The following is a 22,968-nucleotide window of genomic DNA, read 5'->3' as shown; positions in this document are numbered from 1 at the left end:
TGCTGACGCATCTATCGTTTGGGCCACTGAAAGTACAACTGGAGTTAGGATGTAACTACCCTAGCTTTTAACTATACATACATGTAAAATGAAGAAAAAACAAAAACAGTGGCAAGAACTAAATGGTGCACAATGTTAGCTCCACTCTGTTCGGTCCAAGTGGACAGGAGCATAGCAAGTCCATTATATAAATATGATTTACCACCAAGTCTTCAGTTCTGCACCATACACTTCTGCATTTGGACCACCTGTTGTGACAAATTCTATAGCGTCTAAAGTAGACCATTAGATCAGACAAGTACAAGAGAAAGGGAGCTGCATGATGGCCAAACCCAGAAAAGTACAGGACAGAAGTATTTGTAAAACGGTGGCACACGAGTGAGATTTACAGATGGGACTCTGTTTAGCTCCTCTCACTTAGACCCAGTGAGTGGGTTTCCCTTTAAGTTGAGGACTGATTTTTCTTTTTTCCATTCCTGGCTACAGCAAATGTCAGTTCTGCTGTTACCTGAATGAAGGTGCTGGTATGCGGGAGCATCATCTCCAATAAGTGTCCTTTTCTTCATGACATCTCGCTGGACACGGCGAGAATTGTACCTTCTCTTCCTGTTCAAAAATTGAAGAGGCCCATTAAAATCAAGACTACCCACTATTTTTAGTGGCTCCTTAACAAAATGTCTGAAAATCATTTAAAATAACTTCTCTATGACCAGTACTGGTAATCTGTATTTGTGCCTGAAACAGCTTGACTGGTGAAATGAAACAGAATAAAATTATTTACCAGGAATTGCTGAGGATTCCTTTCATGCCACCATAGTTTGGATTTCCGTACTTCATGTAGTACTGACTTCTCCGTGCCGCTCCAAGTTCTTTCTTGTCATCTAGTAAATCATAATTATACTTTATAAACAAATCCAGTAAGGGAGCGTTCACAGTTATTCAGAGACTGGCTTTTTCTGCACTAGAAAAAAGCCAATTTCTGCAATGGTTTTCTATGTGCCCTATTCACAATGGAAGGTATACAGCAGCTGGGTGGAAAAAATTAAGTCATTTTTACCGCACCTCTCTGTCACACCTTGTGTTTCTACACACCTAAGCTGGGCAACTGTGCCTTGTGCTGTAAAAACACAAGACACCGTCCCCTAAAGCCAGTCCAGCACAGTAAAATTGAATGGTTTCCTGTCCAGCTACAAGTGACCCAACGGCTTGCTGGGACATTTAGGGCCAATTCACAGTGACTTGCGCTAAAATGTATGGAAAATGTATGTGCGATTCCGTCCATTTTAGTTGCACGCTGACATTTGTTGACATACAGTTTGACATGCATTTTACTGCGCGTTAAAGCATACTGCATTTTCACAGGATATCCTATGTACTGCATTGACATCCACTTACATCCCTTGTGTTGTGCTAAAAATGTATAATGCATACATGTTGAATTTTAGCGCAACACAGTGCTATGGTGTGAATTGGACACATGGAAATTACTCTTTTTTTTTTTCCCCCCAGATGTCCTTCCATTGATCTGTGTTTTACAGCTGTGCTAAAACACAGATCAAAACGCACTGGTGTGAACTGGCCCTTAGAATTGAAGATCTGTCAAACAATACATACTAGAACCCTAAATTCACTACTTGTGCGATGCCTGAGAAGGCCTCCATCTGGAATCAGCCCTAGAAAATACCTGATAACCTCGTGCAACACACATCTAAAAAAAAAAAAAGTCTGCTCAGAAAAGAAAGTAACAGTGCTTCTAATTAAAGGAGATCTATAGTCACAACATACACCTTCATTTTATACCATCAACATTGTAATAGTAATACAAAGAAGAGTTAATTTCTTTTGATGATACAGTATAAACTTACTTGAAAATCCCTTTTCATGTTTTGATTGCTTCCTGTCTGCTGGCTCTTTCTACAGCTTCCTGGATTCCCTGCATTCTTTGCAGCTTCTCCTCTGCTCATTCTTTTGGGTTACTTTATATTTCTATAGTCTACATATCCCAAGCAGTGATTCCTGTACTGACTCAGCCTCCTGAAAAACTCTTCCACACCACCGCTGTAGTTCGGATAGCAGGCTCTGTGAAATGTGTCACACAGCAGTGCATATCACAGGACATAGTGAATATGTGTCCCAGAATTCAGTGAAGTAAATGTGTGGGATTCTTCACAAGCTAAGTTTGCAAACTTCAAGACTGTTCAGATTAATAGGACTAGGCTAGAAATAATTGAAATACAATGTGAAAATGAATAAATAATTTTACACTTTGACCACAGATACACTAAGTTCTAAACCAGTGTTTCCTAAGCAGGGTTCTGTGGAAACCTAGGGTTCTCCCAGAAGTTGCTAGGGGTTCCTTAAAAAATGAGAAGTTTCTGCCTCTCAGATACGTTCTACTGACACAATTGTTCCTTTTAGCTATTCTTAAGGGGGTAATTCTTCCCAATAACCACAAGTGTAAGGAGCAATCTTCCCACTGACCATCACACTAATGTATCATACGTTGTACATCAAGTAATTTTTAGCAGAAGTTTCCTGAGATTGGAAAATTATTTCAAGGGTTCCTCCGTGTTTAAAAGAATGATAAAGGCTGTTCCACAGTGGAGTACCCCTAAAGCTGTGACATAATGATGATCCAGCACCAGACCAAGCAAGATCTAGCAGGGAAACAATTACTAAAGTGAGAGACCATAGCACAAAATGAGCTAATTTGCATGGTTGAGCTGCATATTTGTGCTCATTGATAGCACTTCATTGACAATTCCACTATAACCCTCGGGGGGGAGGGCGTAGGGATTGGTGTATTGCGGTCTGGGCTTGATAACCCGCCATCCCAAAGAATCAAACAGACTGCAATGCAGTAGTAGGGAGCAAGAGCCGCATAACCCGAAGTCTCCTCTGCAGCACTGGCTCCTGTCCCATGTGGAGTGATACCAACTGCACTCCACCTCTTATCCAGGCTAGTGGTCTTCAGAGTGGTGCCAGCAGCAGGAAAGAGGAGATCTTCAGGTCAGTGTGAAGCAATACACTGGACATATTAGTAAAGGGCTACTTTCACACTGATGTGCTGCTGTTTACCCACACCATGGCTGCAGAGTACCTGCAGCTTCTATTATATCCTGCAGGTTTGGTGCACTTTCTGAAAGCGCACCAAAACTCCTGCATTCAGGAGTTTTTAGTGCACTTTCCAAAAGTGCACCAAACCCACAGGATATAATAGAAGCTGCAGGTACACTGCACTGCACCCGTGGTGTGGGTAAACCTCAGCACATCAGTGTGAAAGTAGCCTTATAGTGGGGGGATCAGAAGAGTAAGGGTTCATGTACATTTGCAGCTTGGGGGTGGTAAAACCCCATAGTTAAGACATGTTTTTACCACTCCTGCCCCAACTGCACCCCCTTTAGCTGCAGTGGCCAGGGTGTACACGTGTCAAAGCCGCAGTAGGAGTTATACGCCCTGTCGTGGTTGGTGGGTGTACTACCTGCCAAGTATGACCCATTCCAGTGAATGAGGCCGCTCTGCAACCTTACGAAGTACAGCAAACAAGGTGTTAAAGCAGGCAGCGTTGTGTTGCTTTCTCACCACTTGCTTTAATCACTTGCAGAAGCATTCAGTTGTGGGGCTCTTGCAGAGTGGCGCCATTTTCTTGAATTGGTCGTGACTGGCAGGTGGTAGCACCCACCAAAAGCAACAGGGGGTTTAATTCCTACTGCAGCATGTGTACACCTTGGGCCGCTGCCTCAGCAGCTAAAAGGGACAAGGGATTGGAGGCAGTAAACCACGACTGTTTGACAGGTGGTGAGGCGGCAATATGCTGCCGCCTCACCACCCGATTTAAACCCATTATTGCTGTGTAATGCATGCAATTGCAACATGGTAATGCGGCAATTAGAGGCTTAAATTAATTGTGAGCAGGTGAAACAGTGCCCGGTGATCTTTGACTTCTCTCGTGTTGTTCAGGTAGATCTCTACCTCTAAGGTTGTCTATGCCTGGTTTACACACATACTGATAATCCCCAATCAGACTATAAATAGCCAGTTAGGGCAAATGTTCACAAGTCCTTGTATGCAACTTTAACGGGGTCTGTCTGTTCTCTGTGGAATACTGGAAAGTCATCATGATCAAGAATTACACTTCTGAACAGCCACTATGCACTTTAACATAATTAACACCTACAATTTCGCTGGCTGAAGACCAATGGACTGAGTTGCAAGTACAAAGTTCAACCTGAATCCAATAATGTAATGTGAATAGACCGAAAATGTTCAGGCTGGTTCTTAGGCAGCAAAAGACTAGTATTTATATAAAAGCAGCAGGTGTTTAAACAATTCTGAAAAGATATTTCAAAGACTAAGAATATCAAAGAAAACTGGCCATGAGAAAATTATGTAGGATAACATTGTAGACCACTCCTACTAAGAATCCCAATTAACTGCTTTGTTGTTGCTTGGCAAAAATAATGAAATCAACATTTTTGTCATTTCTAAAATTAATGCTTGTTCTGGGTTTGTGATTTAAAGATTTTATAGCCAAACCTAGCCATTTTCTGAATGTAACCAGCAATGGCAGCCACAGTTTTCCCTTATGACAGATGTAGATTGTCAGCTTCCGGCTCTTCAAAAAGTACAACAGCATCCATCTACTCTGAATTGTGGCTTACCCTGTGATTTTTGATGATCACTAAAAACAAGGAGATAGCATTGCTTACCTTGGGTAGCAAATCTCATCTGCAACTTGTTTCCCTTGAACAATTTCACAGAGGGACGAAGATCGTTTCTCATTAAAGACTCTTGTTCTGCTTGAGACAGAGTATCCATCTGAACAAAAAAAAAAAAAAAAAAGAGAAGTGAAAACAAACAATTAAGAGACATTATTACAGAATCAAGACTAATGGCTCTTCCCTAACCATAATCAGACACCACAATACTGATTTAGAAAATAATTTGAGAATGTTCACACAATAAATATGCAAAGATCAACTTCAACATTCAACGATCAAACTGTGCAGACTTTTCACAATTAACCCTGGTTCACACTGAATTCAACTTTGAAATCGCGCTACTTTGCTTGAAGTAGTGCAATTTCAAATCTGCAGCTCAGTGTGATTTGTACCTCCGCTTTCGCTGTGAGCGGAACAGAAGTCAATGAAATCGGAAAAAAGTAGTGCAGGAACCATTTTTAAATAGCGCTACTTCAAATTGCACAAATTAAGACAGTGCCATAGAAATACATGAGATGCAACTTCAGGTATGATTTGTAAATCTCATGTCGCACCTGAAGTCGCAGTGCTGTTAACCAGGGCTTAGATTATTGAATCTTCACTCATTTAACATTCTCAAATCTTTTTTGCCTGACAATAAAACTCTTGTTTGTAAGAATTACAAAACAAAACCCCCCAAAATAAGTGTACAATATAAAATGTTACATTGAAAATTTACCCTGTGCTGGTGGCAATGTGAAATGCTGGTGATTTCAAATGTACTATACTAAAGTTTTAAATCACATCAAAGATAGATCTACAACACCAATTCCCAAAAAGTTGAGATGTTGTGTAAAATCTACATAAAAAGCAGAATGCAATGATTTGTAAATCTCAAACTCATATTTTATTCACAATAGTAAATAGAAAACATGTAAAATGTTTAAAGTGAGAAAATGTACCATTTTAAGAAAAAAAGTAAGGCAATTATGAAACTGATGGCAGCAACATAAATCAAAAAAGTTGGGGCAGTGCAACAAAAATCTGGCAAAGTAAGTGGTACTTACGAACAAGTAAAAGCTTGAAGAAGATTTTGCCACTGATATGTGCTGTAGATGATATACAGTGGGTAAAATAATTATTGAACTTGTCACCATTTTTGTAGGTAAATATATTTCTAAAGGTGCTATTGACATGAAATTTTCACCACATAAAATCGGTAACAAGCCATGCAATTCATACATGCAAAGAAGCAAAAACAAATAAGTTCAGAAATTAAATTATGTGTAATAAAATCAAATGACACAGGGAAAAAGTATTGAATACTTTAACTGAAATTTATTTAATACTTCATACAAAATTTTTTGTTCGTAATGACCCCTTCAAGATGCCTTCTCTATGGAGAAACTAGTCGCATGCATTGCTCAGGTGTGATTTTGGCCAAATTCTCCACACAGTCTTCAAATCTTGACGGTTCTGTGAGCCTCTTCTATGAACTCTGATATTTAGTTCTTTCCATAGATTTTCTGTTGGATTCAAGTCAGGTGACTGGCTGGGCCATTCTAGCAGCTTTATGTTCTCTCTTTAAAACCAACTGAGAGTTTCCTTGGCTCTGTGTTTGGGATCATTGCCTTGCAGAAATGTCCACTCTCGTTTCATCTTCATCATCCTGACAGATGGCAGCAAATTTTTATCAAGAATGTCTTAGTACATTTTTCCATTCATCCTTCCTTTAATGAAAAAAAAAGTTTGCCAGTACCATATGCTGAAAAACAGCCCCACACTATGATATTCCCACCTTCAAACCTCACTGTTGGTATGGTGTTTTTGAAGTGATGTGCAGTGCCATTTGCCCTCCAAACATGGTGTGTAGTATGGCATCCAAAGAGTTCCATTTTGGTTTCATCTGGCCAGTCTATATTCTTCCAGTATTTCACAGGCTTGTCTACATGTTGTGCAGCAAACTTTAAACAAGCTTAAACATACTTTTTCTTCAGCAATGGAGTCTTGCATGGTGAGGGTGCATACAGGCCATGGCGGTTGAGTGTATTACCTATTGTTTTCGTTGAAACAATTGTAACTGCTAATTTCAGGTCTTTCTGAAGCTCTCAAGTGGTCCTTGGCTCTTGGACAACTCTTCTGATGATTCTTTTCACTTCTCTGTCAGAAATCTTCTGAGGAGCACTTGGTCATGGCTGGTTTATGGTGAAATGATGTTCTTTCCACTTCCAAATTATGGCCTCAACAGTGCTTACTGGAACATTCAGAAATTTAGAAATCCTTCTCCGGATGGATAAAAAAAAAAGAAACCCTTCTCTAACCAATGCCATCAGTACGATGGTTGCAAAGGTCTTGAGAGAGCTCTTTGCTTTTACCCATCATGAGATGTTTCTTGTGTGATACCTTGGTATAGAAACACCATGCTTTTTTGCACCTCCCTTTCTTCATGTGTTCAATACTTTTTCCCTGTGTCATTCCATTTTATTACATATAACTTAATTTCTGAACTTATTTGTTTTGGTTTCTTTGCATGTATTGATTACCTGGGGTGTTACCAGCATGTGGCGAAAATTTCATATCAATAGCACCTTTAGAAATATTTTTACCTAGAAAAATGGGGACGTGTTCAATACTTATTTTACCCGCTGTATAGAGTCTTTGTAATTTTACACTGAGGAACATTGTTCTGAAATTGTTCTTCAATCTTAAGACGCAGCTTTTCACAGATTGGTGAACCACTGCCCATCTTTACTTCTGAAACACTGACTCTCTAAAAAGCTCTTTTTATACCCAATCGTGTTACCGATCTGTTGCCAATTAACCTAATTAGTTGCAAAATGTTCTTTCAGATTAGTACCACTTACTCTGCCAGCTTTTTGCTACCTTGTCCCAACTTTTTTGGGACGTGCTGCTGCCAGCAATTTCAAAACTACCTTTTTTTTTTTTGTTTTTTAAATGGTACATTTTTTCAGTTTAAACATTTGATATATGTTTTCTATTTACTATTGTGATAAAATATGAGTTTGAGATTTGCAAATCATTGCATTCTGTTTTTATGTAGATTTTACACAGTGTCTCAACTTTTTTTTTCAGAATTGGGGCTGTAGATCTACAAATATCCCACCCCAAATTTACATTGTAAGCTCGATCCAAATGGTTGACCATAACTGTACACTCAACTCTTACCGTATTCAAGGTATTTTTGTTGGGCTCTTCCTCTGCATCACTAGGATTATCTTCATCCACCTCACCTTCTTCAGTTTCATCTCCAGAACTGTCATTAAACCTATCTAGAAGGAAAGCAGGAAAACATTCACAGACTGCTTGATACTACAGCAATATCAATAGATTAGGCTGGCCATTTATAGCACAATTTGTCTTACAAAGAGTTACCCTGGAAGGTGATAATTCTGTGATGCAGATCTTTGGTCATGGTTGAAAATCTCAGCAAGTTACTTAAGGTTTGCCTCACGTTACCCAAAGAAAATGGCAGTAGTTCCTCAATACATAATGGCCAAAAAAGTGTCCTCTAGTTTTGAAGCAATGTCATTTTTAAAGTGGGCAGATTTTAAATTGCTTGTAGCAATCAATTAGAGAGCCATCCATTCTGGGAATGACCAATTGTGAAGTTTAAAGGGTCAGTCCACACAAAATCGATCAGCTTTCTCAGTTTTTAGGGAATGGTAAAGTCTAATGCCAAGGTTACTTTTACTTTAAATAGATTGTTTGGGCCAATCAGCACAGTATAAACTAAATGTATCATCAGCTACACACAGCACTGCGTTCTTCTTATTGGCTGAGGTGGAGATATTTCTGTCATCTGCCCAGCCCACCAACCAGAGGAAGCTTTGTATTCACTGATAAAATACCAGGCTTCCTATGAATGGCTGAACAGCACCCAGCCCGACTAGATTTTCTTTTTTTACGGCAGCAGGGGAGAAGTCCCCATGCCACCATCAGAAAACAGCACTGTATATTGTAAGTAGCTGATGCTCCATACAGGTTATACAGTGCTGACATAGCGGGTACATCTACTATTAAAGAAAATACACTGCCTTTACATGCACATGAACTTTAATGGCATCCCAGTCTTAGTCCGTAGAGTTCAATATTGAGTTGGCCCACCCTTTGCAGCTAAAACGGCTTCAACTCTTCTGGGAAGGCTGTCCACAAGGTTTAGGAGTGTGTCTATGGGAATGTTTGAGCATTCTTTCAGAAGCGCATTTGTGAGGTAAGGCACTGATGTCTGATGATAAGGCCTAGCTCGCAGTGTCCGCTAATTCATCCCAAAGGTGTTCTATCGGGTTGTGGTCATCCCCAAACTGTTCCCACAAAGTTAGGAGCATGAAATTGCCAAAGATGTCTTGGCATGCTGATGCCTTAAGAGTTCCCTTCGCTGGAACTAAGGGGCCAAGCCCAAAGCATGAAAAACAACCCCACACCATAATCTTCTCTCCATCAAACTTTACACTTGGCACAATGCAGTCAGGCAAGTACCGTTCTCCTGGCAACCCAGACACATCCATCGGATTGCAAAACAGAGAAGCGTGATTCCTCAATCTAGAGAACACATCACTGCTCTAGAGTCCAGTGGTGGTGTGCTTTACACCACGGCATCCAACGCTTTGCACTTGGTCAAGTAATGCAGCTGTTCGGCCAAGGAAACACATTCCATGAAGCTCTCTACGCACGGTTGTTGTGCTAATCTGAAGGTCACCCGAAGTTTGCAGGTCTTTAGCCATTGACTCTACAGACAGTTGGCAACTTCAGCATGCACTGACCGCACTCTGTCATTTTATGTGGCCTACCACTTCGTGGCTGAGCTGCTGAGGGTTCCCAGTTGCTTCCACTTTCTTATAATACCACCAATAGTTGACCGTGGAATATTTAGTAGCAAGGAAATTTCATAGATGGACTTCTTGCACAGGTGGCAACCTATTACAGTACCACACTTGAATTCACTGAGCTCCTGAGAGCCACCCATTCTTTCACAAATGTTTGTAGAAGCATTCTGCATGCCTAGGTGCTTAATTTTATACACCTGTGGCCATGGAGGTGATTGGAACACCTGAATCCAATGATGTGGAGGGGTGTCCCAATACTTTTGGCAATATATTGTAGCTCATTTAGGCTTGCTTGGCTAAAGCAAACTATTTAAAGTAAAAGTAGGCTTTATATCACCTACAGACAAGCAAAGTGCAGTAGAATACCTGGGTCCTGCAGACCAGTAGTGGCTATTACAAAAATTAAAGCATTTCATGGACAATTAAAAGAGAAGGAATGAGTTTCCTTCAGTAGTTATATGTTTATTCTCAGCATTTAAGAGTGTTGAAGACTGCATAAATTATTCAGTAAGTCATGTACTGAACAGGGTTACATACAGTCAGGTCCATAAATATTGGGACATCGACACAATTCTAACATTTTTGGCTCTATATACCACCACAATGGATTTGAAATGAAATGAACAAGATGTGCTTTAACTGCAGACTGTCGGCTTTAATGTGAGGGTATTTACATCCAAATCAGGTGAACGGTGTAGGAATTACAACAGTTTGCATATGTGCCTCCCACTTGTTAAGGGACCAAAAGTAATGGGACAATTGGCTTCTCAGCTGTTCCATGGCCAGGTGTGTGTTATTCCCTCATTATCCCAATCACAATGAGCAGATAAAAGGTCCAGAGTTCATTTCAAGTGTGCTATTTGCATTTGGAATCTGTTGCTGTCAACTCTCAAGATGAGATCCAAAGAGCTGTCACTATCAGTGAAGCAAGCCATCATTAGGCTGAAAAATAAAACAAACCCATCAGAGAGATAGCAAAAACATTAGGCGTGGCCAAAACAACTGTTTGGAACATTCTTAAAAAGAAGGAACGCACCGGTGAGCTCAGCAACACCAAAAGACCCGGAAGACCACGGAAAACAACTGTGGTGGATGAGCGAAGAATTCTTTCCCTGGTGAAGAAAACACCCTTCACTACAGTTGGCCAGACCAAGAACACTCTCCAGGAGGTAGGTGTATGTGTGTCAAAGTCAATAATCAAGAGAAGACTTCACCAGAGTGAATACAGAGGGTTCACTACAAGATAGAAACCATTGGTGAGCCTCAAAAACAGGAAGGCCAGATTAGAGTTTGCCAAACGACATCTAAAAAAGCCTTCACAGTTCTGAAATAACATCCTATGGACAGATGAAACCAAGATCAACTTGTACCAGAGTGATGGGAAGAGAAGAGTATGGAGAAGGAAAGGAACTGCTCATGATCCTAAGCATACCACCTCATCAGTGAAGCATGGTGGTGGTAGTGTCATGGCGTGGGCATGTATGGCTGCCAATGGAACTGGTTCTCTTGTATTTATTGATGATGTGACTGCTGACAAAAGCAGCAGGATGAATTCTGAAATGTTTCGGGAATATTATCTGCTTATATTCAACCAAATGCTTCAGAACTCATTGGACGCCGCTTCACAGTGCAGATGGACAATGACCCAAAGCAAACTGCAAAAGCAACCAAAGAGTTTTTTAAGGGAAAGAAGAGGAATGTTATGCAATGGCCAAGTCAATCACCTGACCTGAATCCGATTGAGCATGCAGTTCACTTGCTGAAGACAAAACTGAAGGGAAAATGCCCCAAGAACAAGCAGGAACTGAAGACAGTTGCAGTAGAGGCCTGGCAGAGCATCACCAGGGATGAAACCCAGCGTCTGGTGATGTTTATGCGTTCCAGACTTCAGGCTGTAATTGACTGCAAAGGATTTGCATCCAAGTATTAAAAAGTGAAAGTTTGATTTATGATTATTATTCTGTCCCATTACTTTTGGTCCTAACAAGTGGGAGGCACATATGCAAACTATTGTAATTCCTATACCATTCACCTGATTTGGATGTAAATACCCTCAAATTAAAGCTGACAGTCTGCAGTTAAAGCACATCTTGTTCATTTCATTTCAAATCCATTGTGTTGTGTATAGAGCCAAAAATGTTAGAATTGTGTCGATGTCCCAATATTTGTGGACCTGACTGTAGTAGTTGTGTTCACATTTTAGATGATATCCTAGTAACCTAATCATCTGTGTCTTGAGCATCATGACAGAAAGCTGACATCAACATTAATCAAAGAACTGTATTATAATGAATGTGAAGTACAAAAATCGGAGCGCAGATTAACCGTTTCCTGATGACCGTTGCGATCGAGGGAGAAGGGCCTTAGCCAGGGAGGTAACCAAGCACCCAATGGTCACTCTGAAAGAGCTCCAGCGATTCTCTGTGGAGAGAGGAGAACCTTCCAGAAGAACAACCATCCCTAAAGCACTCCACCAATCAGGCCTGTATGGTAGAGTGGCCAGACGGATGCCACTCCCTCAGTAAAAGACAAATGGCAGCCCGCATGGAGTTTGCCAAAGGCACCTGAGGGACTCACAGACCATGAGAAACAAAAACCTCTGGTCTGATGAAACAAAGATTGAACTCTTTGGTCTTAATGCCAAGCGTCATGTTTGGAGGAAACCAGACACCACTCACCACCTGGCCAATACCATCCCTACAGTGAAGCATGGTGGTGGCAGCATCATGCAGTGGGGATATTTTTCAGCGACAGGAACTGGGAGACTAGTCAGGATCGAAGGAAAGATGAATGCAGCATTGTATAGACATCCTTGATGAAAACCTGTCCAGAACGCTCTGGACCTTAGACTGGGGCGACTGTTCATCTTTCAACAGGACAACAGCCCTAAGCACACAGCCCACATAACAAAGGAGTGGCTACGGGCCAACTCTGTGAATGTCCTGCAGTGGCCCAGCCAAAGGCCAGACTTGAACCCGACTGAACATCTTTGAAGAGATCTAAAAATGGCTGTGCACCGAAGCTCCCCATCCAACCTGATGGAGCTTGAGAGGTACTGCAAAGAAGAATGGGAGAAATTGCCCAAAACAACTTGAGGCTGTAATTGGTGATAAAGATTCTTCAACAAAGTATTGAGCAAAAGCTGTGAATACTTTTGCACGTGTTTTTTTTTCGCTTTATTTTTAATAAATTGCAAAATTTCAAACCAAACTTCTTTCACGTTGCCATTAAGGGGTATTGTTTGTAAAATGTTGAGGAAAAAAATTAATTTAATCCATTTTGGAATAAGGCTGTAACATAACAAAATGTGGCAAAAGTTAAGTGCTGTGAATACTTTCTGGATGCACTGTATGCACATATGTCTGTGTTGGGAGTGTGCTGCACAGCACGCTCTCACCGGGAGCCCCGGGTCACCTGATTACTGTGATAGCCTCTGATTGGCTATCAGTAATCAGTCACTGTGCAGCATGGCCGTTTTTTTCCTCTCTGAATGGACAGATACACTGTAAATAAACAAGTAAAAATAAATAAATAAAAATAAGGGCCAGGGTTAGTGTTTGCTCATGTAAGGGTCAAAAGGTCAATGTCCAGGTTAAAGGTCATGGTCAGTAGATTTTTGGGCAGGATTTTTTTTTTTTAAGAGCATTTTTAAAAATCAGTTTAAGCTAGTGTCAGTACGTTTTAAAGCAAATTCAGGTACCCGCGTTTGACCCACTTCCACTTCACATGACAAGTCCCAGAAGACTATGGGACCATTCACAAAGCGCAATGCTACTCGCACATGTGCGGTGGACATCCAGCTGTGAATCCGCAAGCTGTCACAGCCAGGTGCCCACACTGAAGGTGCCGGCGCCAAGGACATTTTTTTTTTTATTTTGACTGGACCTCCACTTTAAGGAACAATGCGATCGCAGCAGAAGTGGGAGCAGGTACCTGTCAAACTCAGGTACCCACTCCCTCCCTCCCCCCCCCCCCCCGCTACCCAAAGGTGCCAATCCTTAAGGGGGAGTGGGGGACAATGCACTGAAGTGGAACTTCCCCTTTTGCATGGAGCTCTGCTTTAATGTTCACATTTGATTTAATATAATGGGGTAAATATAACAGTAAGATGCTCTATTCCATCAGGAAAAAAAAAAGTATACAGTTTTTGATGACTTGAAGTAAACTTTTTACCTGCTTTGGATTTGGTGGAGGTGCTTTCTTCATCTTTTTTACTCTTCGTATCTACTGGCATAGTGGTCATATTTAGCAGTGCGCGAGCTGCAGTCACTTCATCCAGCCAGACAACATTACCTACAAGAAAGATATTTTCTCAAAAGGAATACATTTGCAACAATAGCAAGCTTATGTTACACAGTCTGAATGCAGGAAAAAGTAAAGCACTCTGCCTGAAACTGTTCCACAGCTTGCTTTATACTTTTGTTTCACCATTCGCAGTAAACACAAGTGAAAGTCACTAATCCACCCCCAAAAGTTCCCATTTAATTTAACTGCATTTGGCTTAAAACGAATAGTCAGTCGTAAGATTTTCTTGTAGTAAAACTTCAGGTCATAAATTTAGGGCAAAATGTATTCTGCTACATGTCTTTGGTAAAAAAAAAAACAACAATACATGTATATTAATTGGTTTGTGTGAAAGTTATTGCGTCTACAAACTATGGTATATATATATTGGAATTTACACAGCTTTTACTTTCTGACTGCCTATCATTTCTTGAGGTGCTAAAATGCCAGGGCAGTACAACTCCCCCCCTCCCTTCAAATGACCCCTTTTTGGAAAGTAGACACCCCAAGGAATTTGCAGAGAGGCATGATGAGTCCATGGAACATTTTGATTTTTGCCACATTTTTTGAAAATGACAATTTTTTTTTTTTTACACAAAGTTGTCACTTAAATGATATATTGCTCATGCATGCCATGGGTATAAGTGGAATAACACCCCAAGACACATTCTGCTACTTCTCCTGAGTATGGGGATACCACATGTGAGAGACTTTTTGGTAGCCTAGCTACATACAGACCCCCAAAATCCAATGACCACCTCCAGGCTTTCAAAGGGCATATTTCCTCATATCACGTCCTCACTATCTTTTGGAGGCCCTAAAATGCCAGGATAGCACAAACTCCCGCCCAAATGACCCCTTTTTGGAAAGAAGACACCCCAAAGAATTTGATAAGAGGCATGGTGAGTATTTTATAGATATCATTTTTGTCACAGGGTTTTGAAAAATAAAAAATAAATTTTCGTTTTCTTTCTTCGTTTTCCAAAAACATGTGGTAACAAATTAATTCTGCAAAATACTCACCACCCTTCTTAGCAAATACCATGGAGTATCTACTTTCCAAAAATGGGTCATTTGGAGGTGGGGGGTGGGAATCTTCTACTATCCTGGCATTTCAGGGTCAACATTAGAAGCTTATGCCACATACCACCCGCTCTTGAAGACCAAGCCTTTTCTGACACTTTTTGTTCACATAAAAAAACAGTTTTTTTGCTAGAAAGATACTATGTACCCCCAAACATTATATCTTTTTTTTTTTTAAAGCAGAGGCCCTAGAGAATAAAATGGTGGGCGTTGAAAATGTTTAAGTCACACAGTATTTTCAAATCTTTGGGGAAAAATTTTAATGTACAAAAACACAATATATTGCCTGTTTGATACAGTATAAAAGATGATGTTACATTGAGTAAATGGATACCAATGTCCCATCACGCTGCATTTTAGAACAATCCAGCAGCTAATTGGGCACTATGATTGCCTGTACATGAAAGCAGAGCACCAGCTGAAAAAACGATACCAGGATGATGCCTGCAGCTGCATGCATAACCCGGTATAACCACTCCAACGTACCACTTCGATGTACCAGTACATTGCTGGTCCATGTTAGGCATATATGAAACAGCAGAGAACACAGGCATATGATGAATCGGGTCTGTGGACCAATATGACCGCAATTCATTCTTTTTTGTAATGCCCATGTTGAGGGTTAGACGCAAAAAAGTTTTAAATTCAGAAACCATGATAGGTTTCCATGAGAATTGTCTGGCAAAAGCTGAATTTTGGTGGGCGGCAATGTATTGTTGTGCGTATAAATTGCTTTGGCCCACAATCAATTGGTACAAATTTTCCATGAAAAACAGCGGAGGGACTAAACGCTAGTGCCGGCAGCAAACAGGGCTGATCCTGCCAGCACTGCATTTTTGGGGACACTATACAAAGGAGGCACTAGTATAGTTCTGTTCAAGATCATTATATTGATCCGTACAAACACTATACTTGTAATTTGTACCTATAGCGTGAGTGTGATACTGTGCGGGCAATCTAATGCTAGCTGACCCTGGCTGGAAGGGGCGCTAACTGACCCTGATGCGATCTGATGTTGCGAGTGGCAGTAATACAGTGATCAGTGAAACATTCTATATAAGGATACTGTACTAATGGCATTGGCTGGGTGACGGGGTGATCAAAGGGTTAATAGGGACAATCAAAGAGTTATACGTTCTAATCTAACGTGTGCGTGTAAAATGTAGTTCTTTTACTTGGTGCTGTGTTCTCTCTTCTCCCTGGACCGACAGGGGGCAGCAGGGAGCGCAGGTGCATTCACACCCTGCAATAGAAAGCGACATAATATTACGTCACTTTGCCCAGAGCTGCTGCTCGCCTGCAAAATGTGGGTAAGTGGTCGGCAAACAGTTAAAAAGAAAACCCAAAAAAAACACCATTCTTTTTTTTTTTTAATTCTCAATACGGTATTTATTTTTATTTTTAATACTTTTATCAGAACAGTACAATGTTACCATAGTAACATTGTAGTAGTAGTACTGGGGGGCGATTTACACTTAAAGATAATTTTTCCTGCAGTGCAAAGCTTGCTGTCATAAACCTAACTCATCCATGAACTGTCATGAATGAGTTAGGTTTCTGACACCTCAAGATAGTGATCTGTGATTGGCTGGAGCTGGTCACATGGTACAGGGTACTGTGATTGACCCCATGTATCATGTGACAGCAGTGGGCCAATCGCAGCTCACTAGGAAGAGAAACAGAGCTATTATGAATCAGATTGATTCATAACAGCTTTGCTTACACTTGCATAGCGATCACCAAGATCTTCATTCCGCTGTGTCCGCTGGTCACAGCAGTCGCGGGTAGGGAGTGCTGTGCGCCTGCTTGGCGCCCCCCGTGTTAGTACAGGCAGAGCGACGTACCCAGGGGCGGAATGACAACTCATGGGGCCCCTGGGCAATAGGGAATCATGGGGCCCCTGTGTCCTTGCCCAAACTCAAAAAAGCCTATGAAAAAGGTACCAGGGGCATCTCATGGGGCCCCCTACTGACCCCAGGCCCTCGGGCAGTGCCAGAGTTTCCAAATGGTCAGTCCGCCCCTGGACGTACCCATACGCCACTTTGCCTGTAGCTGCCACCCGGCCACAGTACATTGCAGGCGGGCGGGAAGCGATTAAAGGGGTTGTAAAACGCAAATATTATTTACTTTATGCCATAAATGAAGGCATTTTAATGTATACATTCAGCTGTGAGTGGACCTCAGAAAAATGCTACCTTAGCTTGTCTCAGCCCTTCTAAAATTGCAGGTCTGTGAGCATGGCTTAGGACCAAAGAATAGTAGGCAGAGATGTGATGTCACACAATCCCCCAGTTATACACACTCTCCAGCCTCAGCTCAAGCACAGCTATTTGCCATCTGTATGCCTGTGAGCATGTTTCCTTCTGAAGCAGTCATGATTGGATGACGAAATGTGTCAAGCGTGGCCAGATGACGTAAAAAAGGAACAGGAATCCAGCCATCTTGGTGAGGTATCTTCAACAGAAGGCTGCCTAAATAGACTGTGACATGAATGCCCTGGGTCCACAGAAATGCAAAAAGCAGGGTAGGTACTTTATTAAATACTTTGGGTGCAGATGAGAGCTCAGATGGCAGTTCCACAAAATGTGCTGGTCTCCCACAAGCAAAATGCAGAAAGTGCTGAAGTGGAAGATGGGGATATGTAGATAGGCATCTTGTAGGTCTACTGATGCAAGATATTCCCCTTGTCCAAGAGAAGTGAACGACAAATCTTGCTAATGCCATCCAGAATTTTGGCAGAAATCTTTTCAGATACTTTAAGACCAGAATGGGGTGGATGCCTCCATTTGGGTTTGGGAAATGAGTAGGTTTGAATAAAAACCTTTGAACCTTTCTTTAGAAGGAACTGGTACAATCACCCTTTATGAGGGACGTTATAAGATGGCCAGCAAATCTTCTTGCTTTTGAGATGATGCTGGCAAGGGAGGGAGGCAGAGATAGAAATTATTTTTTGTACTCCTTTGAAATAACAGTTTGAACCCAGAGGTTTGGGATGTCTCAGATCCAGACTGGCGCAACTGCCAATAGATGTCCCCCACTCTGAGGAGTAGGGGTACCCCTAAACTGTGAGGCAGGCTTAAGTGTCCAGGGCTTGTAACGAAAGGAAGTGCTAATCCTTGGTTTTAATGTTGACGCCTAGGGAGAGCAAAAGGGACCGATTTCGAAGCTTTAGGAGTAGGGCACTTTTTCTTAAGTGGCAGGAGTACCTTACCCCAGTGACTTCCTTGATGAACCTATCAATGGATTCCTCAAAATAAAAGGTGTTTACTGTCAAGAAGCATGTGTAAAAGACTTCTCCTACAAGCAGCTTCAGCAGACCAAGTTTTTAAACACAAAAACCTGCGAATATGCACAGATAAAAGATGTTCTAGAGATATGCTGAATCACACACTCTAGAGCGGCCTCTCTCAGCCAGGGTTTCTCAAAACCCTAAGGCTCCTCCTGGGGTTGCTTGAGCATTGGCAAATGGATCTCCCATCAACATTGATCACCAATGAAAAGTGGCAATTTTCCACTGCCCACTAGTTTTACATGGACCTCTAGTGTTAGTTTTTATTTCTTATCTGTTATTAATTTAAAGATTATTAATGAAAATAACTTTGTTGTATACAGCATGCTGAAGTTTTAAATTATCTGCCACATCATTCTTTTATCTTTCATTTAAACTTTCTGATCACACTAATGTACCATGAGCTATAAGTATAATCATTTTAGCAGGGGGTTCCTTGGGACCTGAAAATTATTTCAAGGGTTACTCCATGTTAAAAAGGTTGAGAAAAGCTGCCCTAGAGCTTCCACACAAAACAATAAGGTTGAAGGCCCCAGCTGCAATTGTTTTAAGAGAACATGGTCCTCAAATACAGGTTTATGCTGTCTACTTGGTTTGCAGTTTGCAATAGTCTGGCAAACAGACATATAATTAATTTCTGGCTGCAGAGCAGGACCTGCAAGTACAAAGAAGGCTTCCAGAATCCTTGAAAGAGGGAACATCCTCAATAGGAACTGTATGGTGTTTATTAAGGACTGAAATGGCAGTATCTACTACTGCAAAAGTCCATTTTTTCTTAAATTCCTTTTCCATATGATAAATTTCAGTAAAATGCTTAAAAAGGAGTGAATATCCTGGAAAGATTTGGCCAATCTTCATATAGTGCACATTTCCCAAATCCGCCCCTTCCTGACCAATGACACCACAAAACAACTTATCCACACCTTGGTTATATCCTGCTTCGATTACCTCACTGGTCTACCGTTACACAGGCTATCCCCCCTTCAGTCTATTATGAATGCTGCTGCTAGACTCATACACCTTACCAACCGATCAGTGACTGCTGCCCCTCTCTGCCAATCCCTCCACTGGATTCCACTAACCCAACGTATAGAATTCAAAATACTAACCACAGTTTACAAAGCCATCCACAACACTGCCCCTAGGTTTTAACCATGTTCCTCAGTTTTATCTATATAGCAGAAGGCGGCAGGAAGGGCAGTGACCATGTCACACACGTTTTCAGCAGATACAAAAATCAGAACTGTGTCAGCCAGAAGGCATGTTACAACTGTGCCACCATCCTGAAACTATGTCTGCATGAGTAAAGATGGCAAAATTTAAAATGTACTAAAATTACCTATGGTGCCAACATGTTAGATGCAAGTAAAAAGGGGATTAGCACAATACAGTGAATAACTCCCCATTCCTGTGCTTAAACTGTATACATTTCGCTGAACCTGTTAAGGGTCCAGGCTTTGCCCATCATGGTTGTCAGGGGTCTTTAGGATCTGGGAACCTTACGAATGGAACTCAGCCCTGTACCTACAAAGCACTCTGCAACTAACTACACTCATTGCAACATCCTGTCGTGGTGAGCGCCTAACATAAGATCCGAAGCCTAAAGCAAAAATTACAGGTCAGCCCCACATACACAGTCCCCAAGGTTGACACGAAGGATTAACAAGGTAATAAGCAGTCAAGTCTTAATAAAAGTGTCTCAATCAAAACAGAATGGTTAAAAAAAAAAAAAAGGGAAAAGAATGTTTTCTGAGGAGAAAAGGTCTATCACCTGGGACACTGGCAAAAAATTTTCATTGAGACAAAGTCTCATGGAGTGGGGGGGTTATATGAGTACACCTTTAGAGGCAAAGTTCCTGCCAGTGTCCAATCACCTGAAGTAGCTAGCACATAACCCATAATTTAGGAATACAAGTGCTATGTCTTGCGCTGTACAGTTAATATATTAGTTATCAACACCAAGCATGTTTAGTTTTGTCCCTGAGAAATATAATATTAAATGCTGAAGTTATGGAGTCAACACTTGCCTAGTCAATATCACAGCTTTTGACTCAACAGGCAAGCAAACCTTGATAAGCCCTGCCTGACTGCCCTCCTTCGTCCTCCATTTCTTTACTATATTAGCAGCAGTCCTTTCAACCAGCATGTAAAGCTAGGAGCTGGCATGAGCAAAATAAAACTGGTTGTATAGAAAATGCCTTCTCGGATAAGGTTTATTTGTGTTAATTTTGACCATCATAGTGAAACAAATAGCTATAAAGTGTGACATTGGCTTACAAGAAGTGTCATCCAACCATTCGATGTAGCCTGGCGGATACTGCTTATAGAAAGCAAATATGTCCTCTGTACTCATCTCATCCACACCCATGACATGTAGGGTTTCCAGACGGACATTTGGGAGTGCTGAAAAATATTAGCCATTGAAAATTAATCCTCAAATACTATTTAAACCTGTTGAAATGACAAATTAAACCATACAGGAATTAAATAAAATTTCATGAAAAGCCATCTTCACAGTAACATGAGCATCTTTTTACAAGCAGCTCTGGGGAATACAAGGTGCTGATCTCTGGCCTAGCAACAGGTATTAAAGGTGTTTGTCTAGCAAAACAAGCCTTCCTGAAGGGATCATTTACATAGGATTAAATTACCTGATGTGCTCACATACAAGTAAATGCACATCATTTACACAAACAAAATGTTAACTCATCACTTAAGACATCTAATCTAATTTGCTCTGCACAGACCAAAAGCTCTGCTCCGCTATAAAAGGCAAAATTTACAGGAAGAAACTAAATTACACTAATAACAATCGGGTGACTGAGTAAGACACTGATAAACGGGACCTACAGTTCTCTCAGGGCCATTTTTCAGCTGGTGAAATTAAAGATTAGCTGGGAGGTCGAAAACCAAAGCATGCCCTTTCCACTGTGGTCTCCACAATGTCCTAGAAGCACCATCACGGGTAGCCTTGGGTTGATGATTTGATTCCCAGCTTGTGGATGGCAACTGATCACTCAAGGCAATAAGTGAATAGACCCTGTGCAAAACACACAACTGTTGGCTGCCACAGCAGCACTGCTGAAAAAATTGTATATTAAAAGCACCCAGTAAAGATGGCCTATGAAGAACACTGGAACCTCATGTATCAGATTCTTAGTAGCTGACAGCGATCTGATTTTGAACACCTACCATAAAACAGAAAGCAGAGATCTCTCACATTGATCAAGAAAATATCCTTTTAAACACTTCTGGTTATGTATCATATGAGAAAAACTACAGTATACAGTTACTAAGGACACAGCATTCCCTCTCTCTACCTTTCTATGACTTACATTTCAACAGCTGAGCAAACATGAAAGCAGCTTGAGGGCTGCCATTGTTGATCTCCTTTGGAGAATTCTCACTGACTAGCTGATTATTGAACCCTTTCACTGCCAGAGACATTTTTACACACGTTGAAAAAATACATTTTAGACCTGAAGAATCCTTAAAACTGCCAAAATATTATAAGTTTTCTGAAAGCAGAGATCCTGGAGAATAAAATAGTGGTAGCTCCAATTTCTTAAACATTTTTCGAGGATGGGGGGGGGAGCGAGTGCTTGGGTGTAACATTTTTCCCTAAACTTTATTTTTTGTAATCACATAGGGGATGAAATGGGGGTTGAATGTATCAGGGGTGTGTGGAAGCACAATTATTTCCACCTGACAACCAGCTTGACAGATTTACACACATTAGTAGATGTAAATGTGCGTTAAACCTCCACTGCTGCCAATGTGTACCATAGGTCGGTAATAGCGAAAGGGGTTAATACTAGTCAGGAACAAATTGAGACCTGATTTCCATACTTGTTGCAGGTCTGTGACTCACAAAAATATTTAAAGTAAACCTGTCACTACGTGTGTTATAACCACACATAGTGACAGGTTTACTTTCAATACTTTTGAGAGTCACTGACCTGCGACAAGTATGCAAGTGAAGTTTACTTTTGCCATCTGACTCCTATCGGGGACATTTCCATTCATTTCCTGTACCTTAGCCAAAACAGGAAGTGAGAGAAAATCCCTCTAAAAGTAAGGGACCCCTTGTTTATCACCAGAACTAGTGTCCCCAATGGAAGATATATCCACTATTCATATTCTAAAGATGACTCAAAATTGGTATTTTCTTTTACTTTCAGTGATACTGGTAACAGGATAAATAGAGGATGACTCTCCCTAACAGGCACAAACGGCAAAAAAAAGTTGACAGCTGTTCTAATCCCCCTCCATTCTATTCAAAATGAAAAAGAAAAGTTTTGCCTTTAGTTTTACTTTAAATATCTTCAGCTGTTTAAACACCTAGATTTCTTCCTCATTCCTAATGTTCCTACTGCGTTCATAGAAGGCTTCTAAGTCCCAACTGGGTAGGTGGGATTAGCATGAGGATTTCAGTGCATCTGCTGAGAATTTTGAAATACACCACATTACCTGCTGCCACATACGGTAGATCAGTGTGGGTTTGTTTTAGCCGATGTATTGCATTTTAAGAATTTGCACATATTTGAATGTGCATAGTGTGTTACGCTTTAATGCCAAACAATGTTGGCTTTAGATACATTTTAGAGTAGGAAAGGGTGAGAAAATTTGTTGATTCTTTTTGTTGTCTGCAGGTTTACTGGGGAGATTCCTGGTTACCATTATCAACAGGTCTGAAAGTGAGAAAAAAACCCTACATTTATCATTGCTATCCATAGTGAAATAAATGTCCAATAGGGACACTCTTTCC

At 40.9% G+C, this 22,968-nt stretch overlaps 1 protein-coding gene across 3 annotated transcripts in view; it reads right to left on the bottom strand.

Annotated features, from left to right (window-relative positions):
• Positions 1-22,968, bottom strand: part of NCBP3 (nuclear cap binding subunit 3) — a 56,350-nt gene that overhangs the window by 18,492 nt on the left and 14,890 nt on the right. For 2 of the 3 annotated variants that reach the window (XM_089657507.1, XM_089657514.1), the window contains exons 4-9: positions 20,478-20,603; positions 13,718-13,837; positions 7,887-7,990; positions 4,710-4,818; positions 782-881; positions 509-606 (exon numbers count right to left, since the gene is read on the bottom strand). In XM_089657507.1, coding sequence (XP_089513633.1) covers positions 509-606; positions 782-881; positions 4,710-4,818; positions 7,887-7,990; positions 13,718-13,837; positions 20,478-20,603 — 657 coding nt within the window. The remainder of the gene's footprint in view (positions 1-508; positions 607-781; positions 882-4,709; positions 4,819-7,886; positions 7,991-13,717; positions 13,838-20,477; positions 20,604-22,968) is intronic. The other variant, XM_089657525.1, reaches the window with a different exon arrangement.

Source organism: Staurois parvus, unplaced genomic scaffold (assembly GCF_062004578.1).
Source record: "Staurois parvus isolate SC_StPar_1 unplaced genomic scaffold, SC_StPar_1.0 ptg000029l, whole genome shotgun sequence".
In the NCBI taxonomy this organism is placed as follows: domain Eukaryota; kingdom Metazoa; phylum Chordata; class Amphibia; order Anura; family Ranidae; genus Staurois; species Staurois parvus.
The sequence above is the reverse complement of the archived record's forward strand: the minus strand, read 5'-3'. Positions and strand labels throughout refer to the sequence as shown.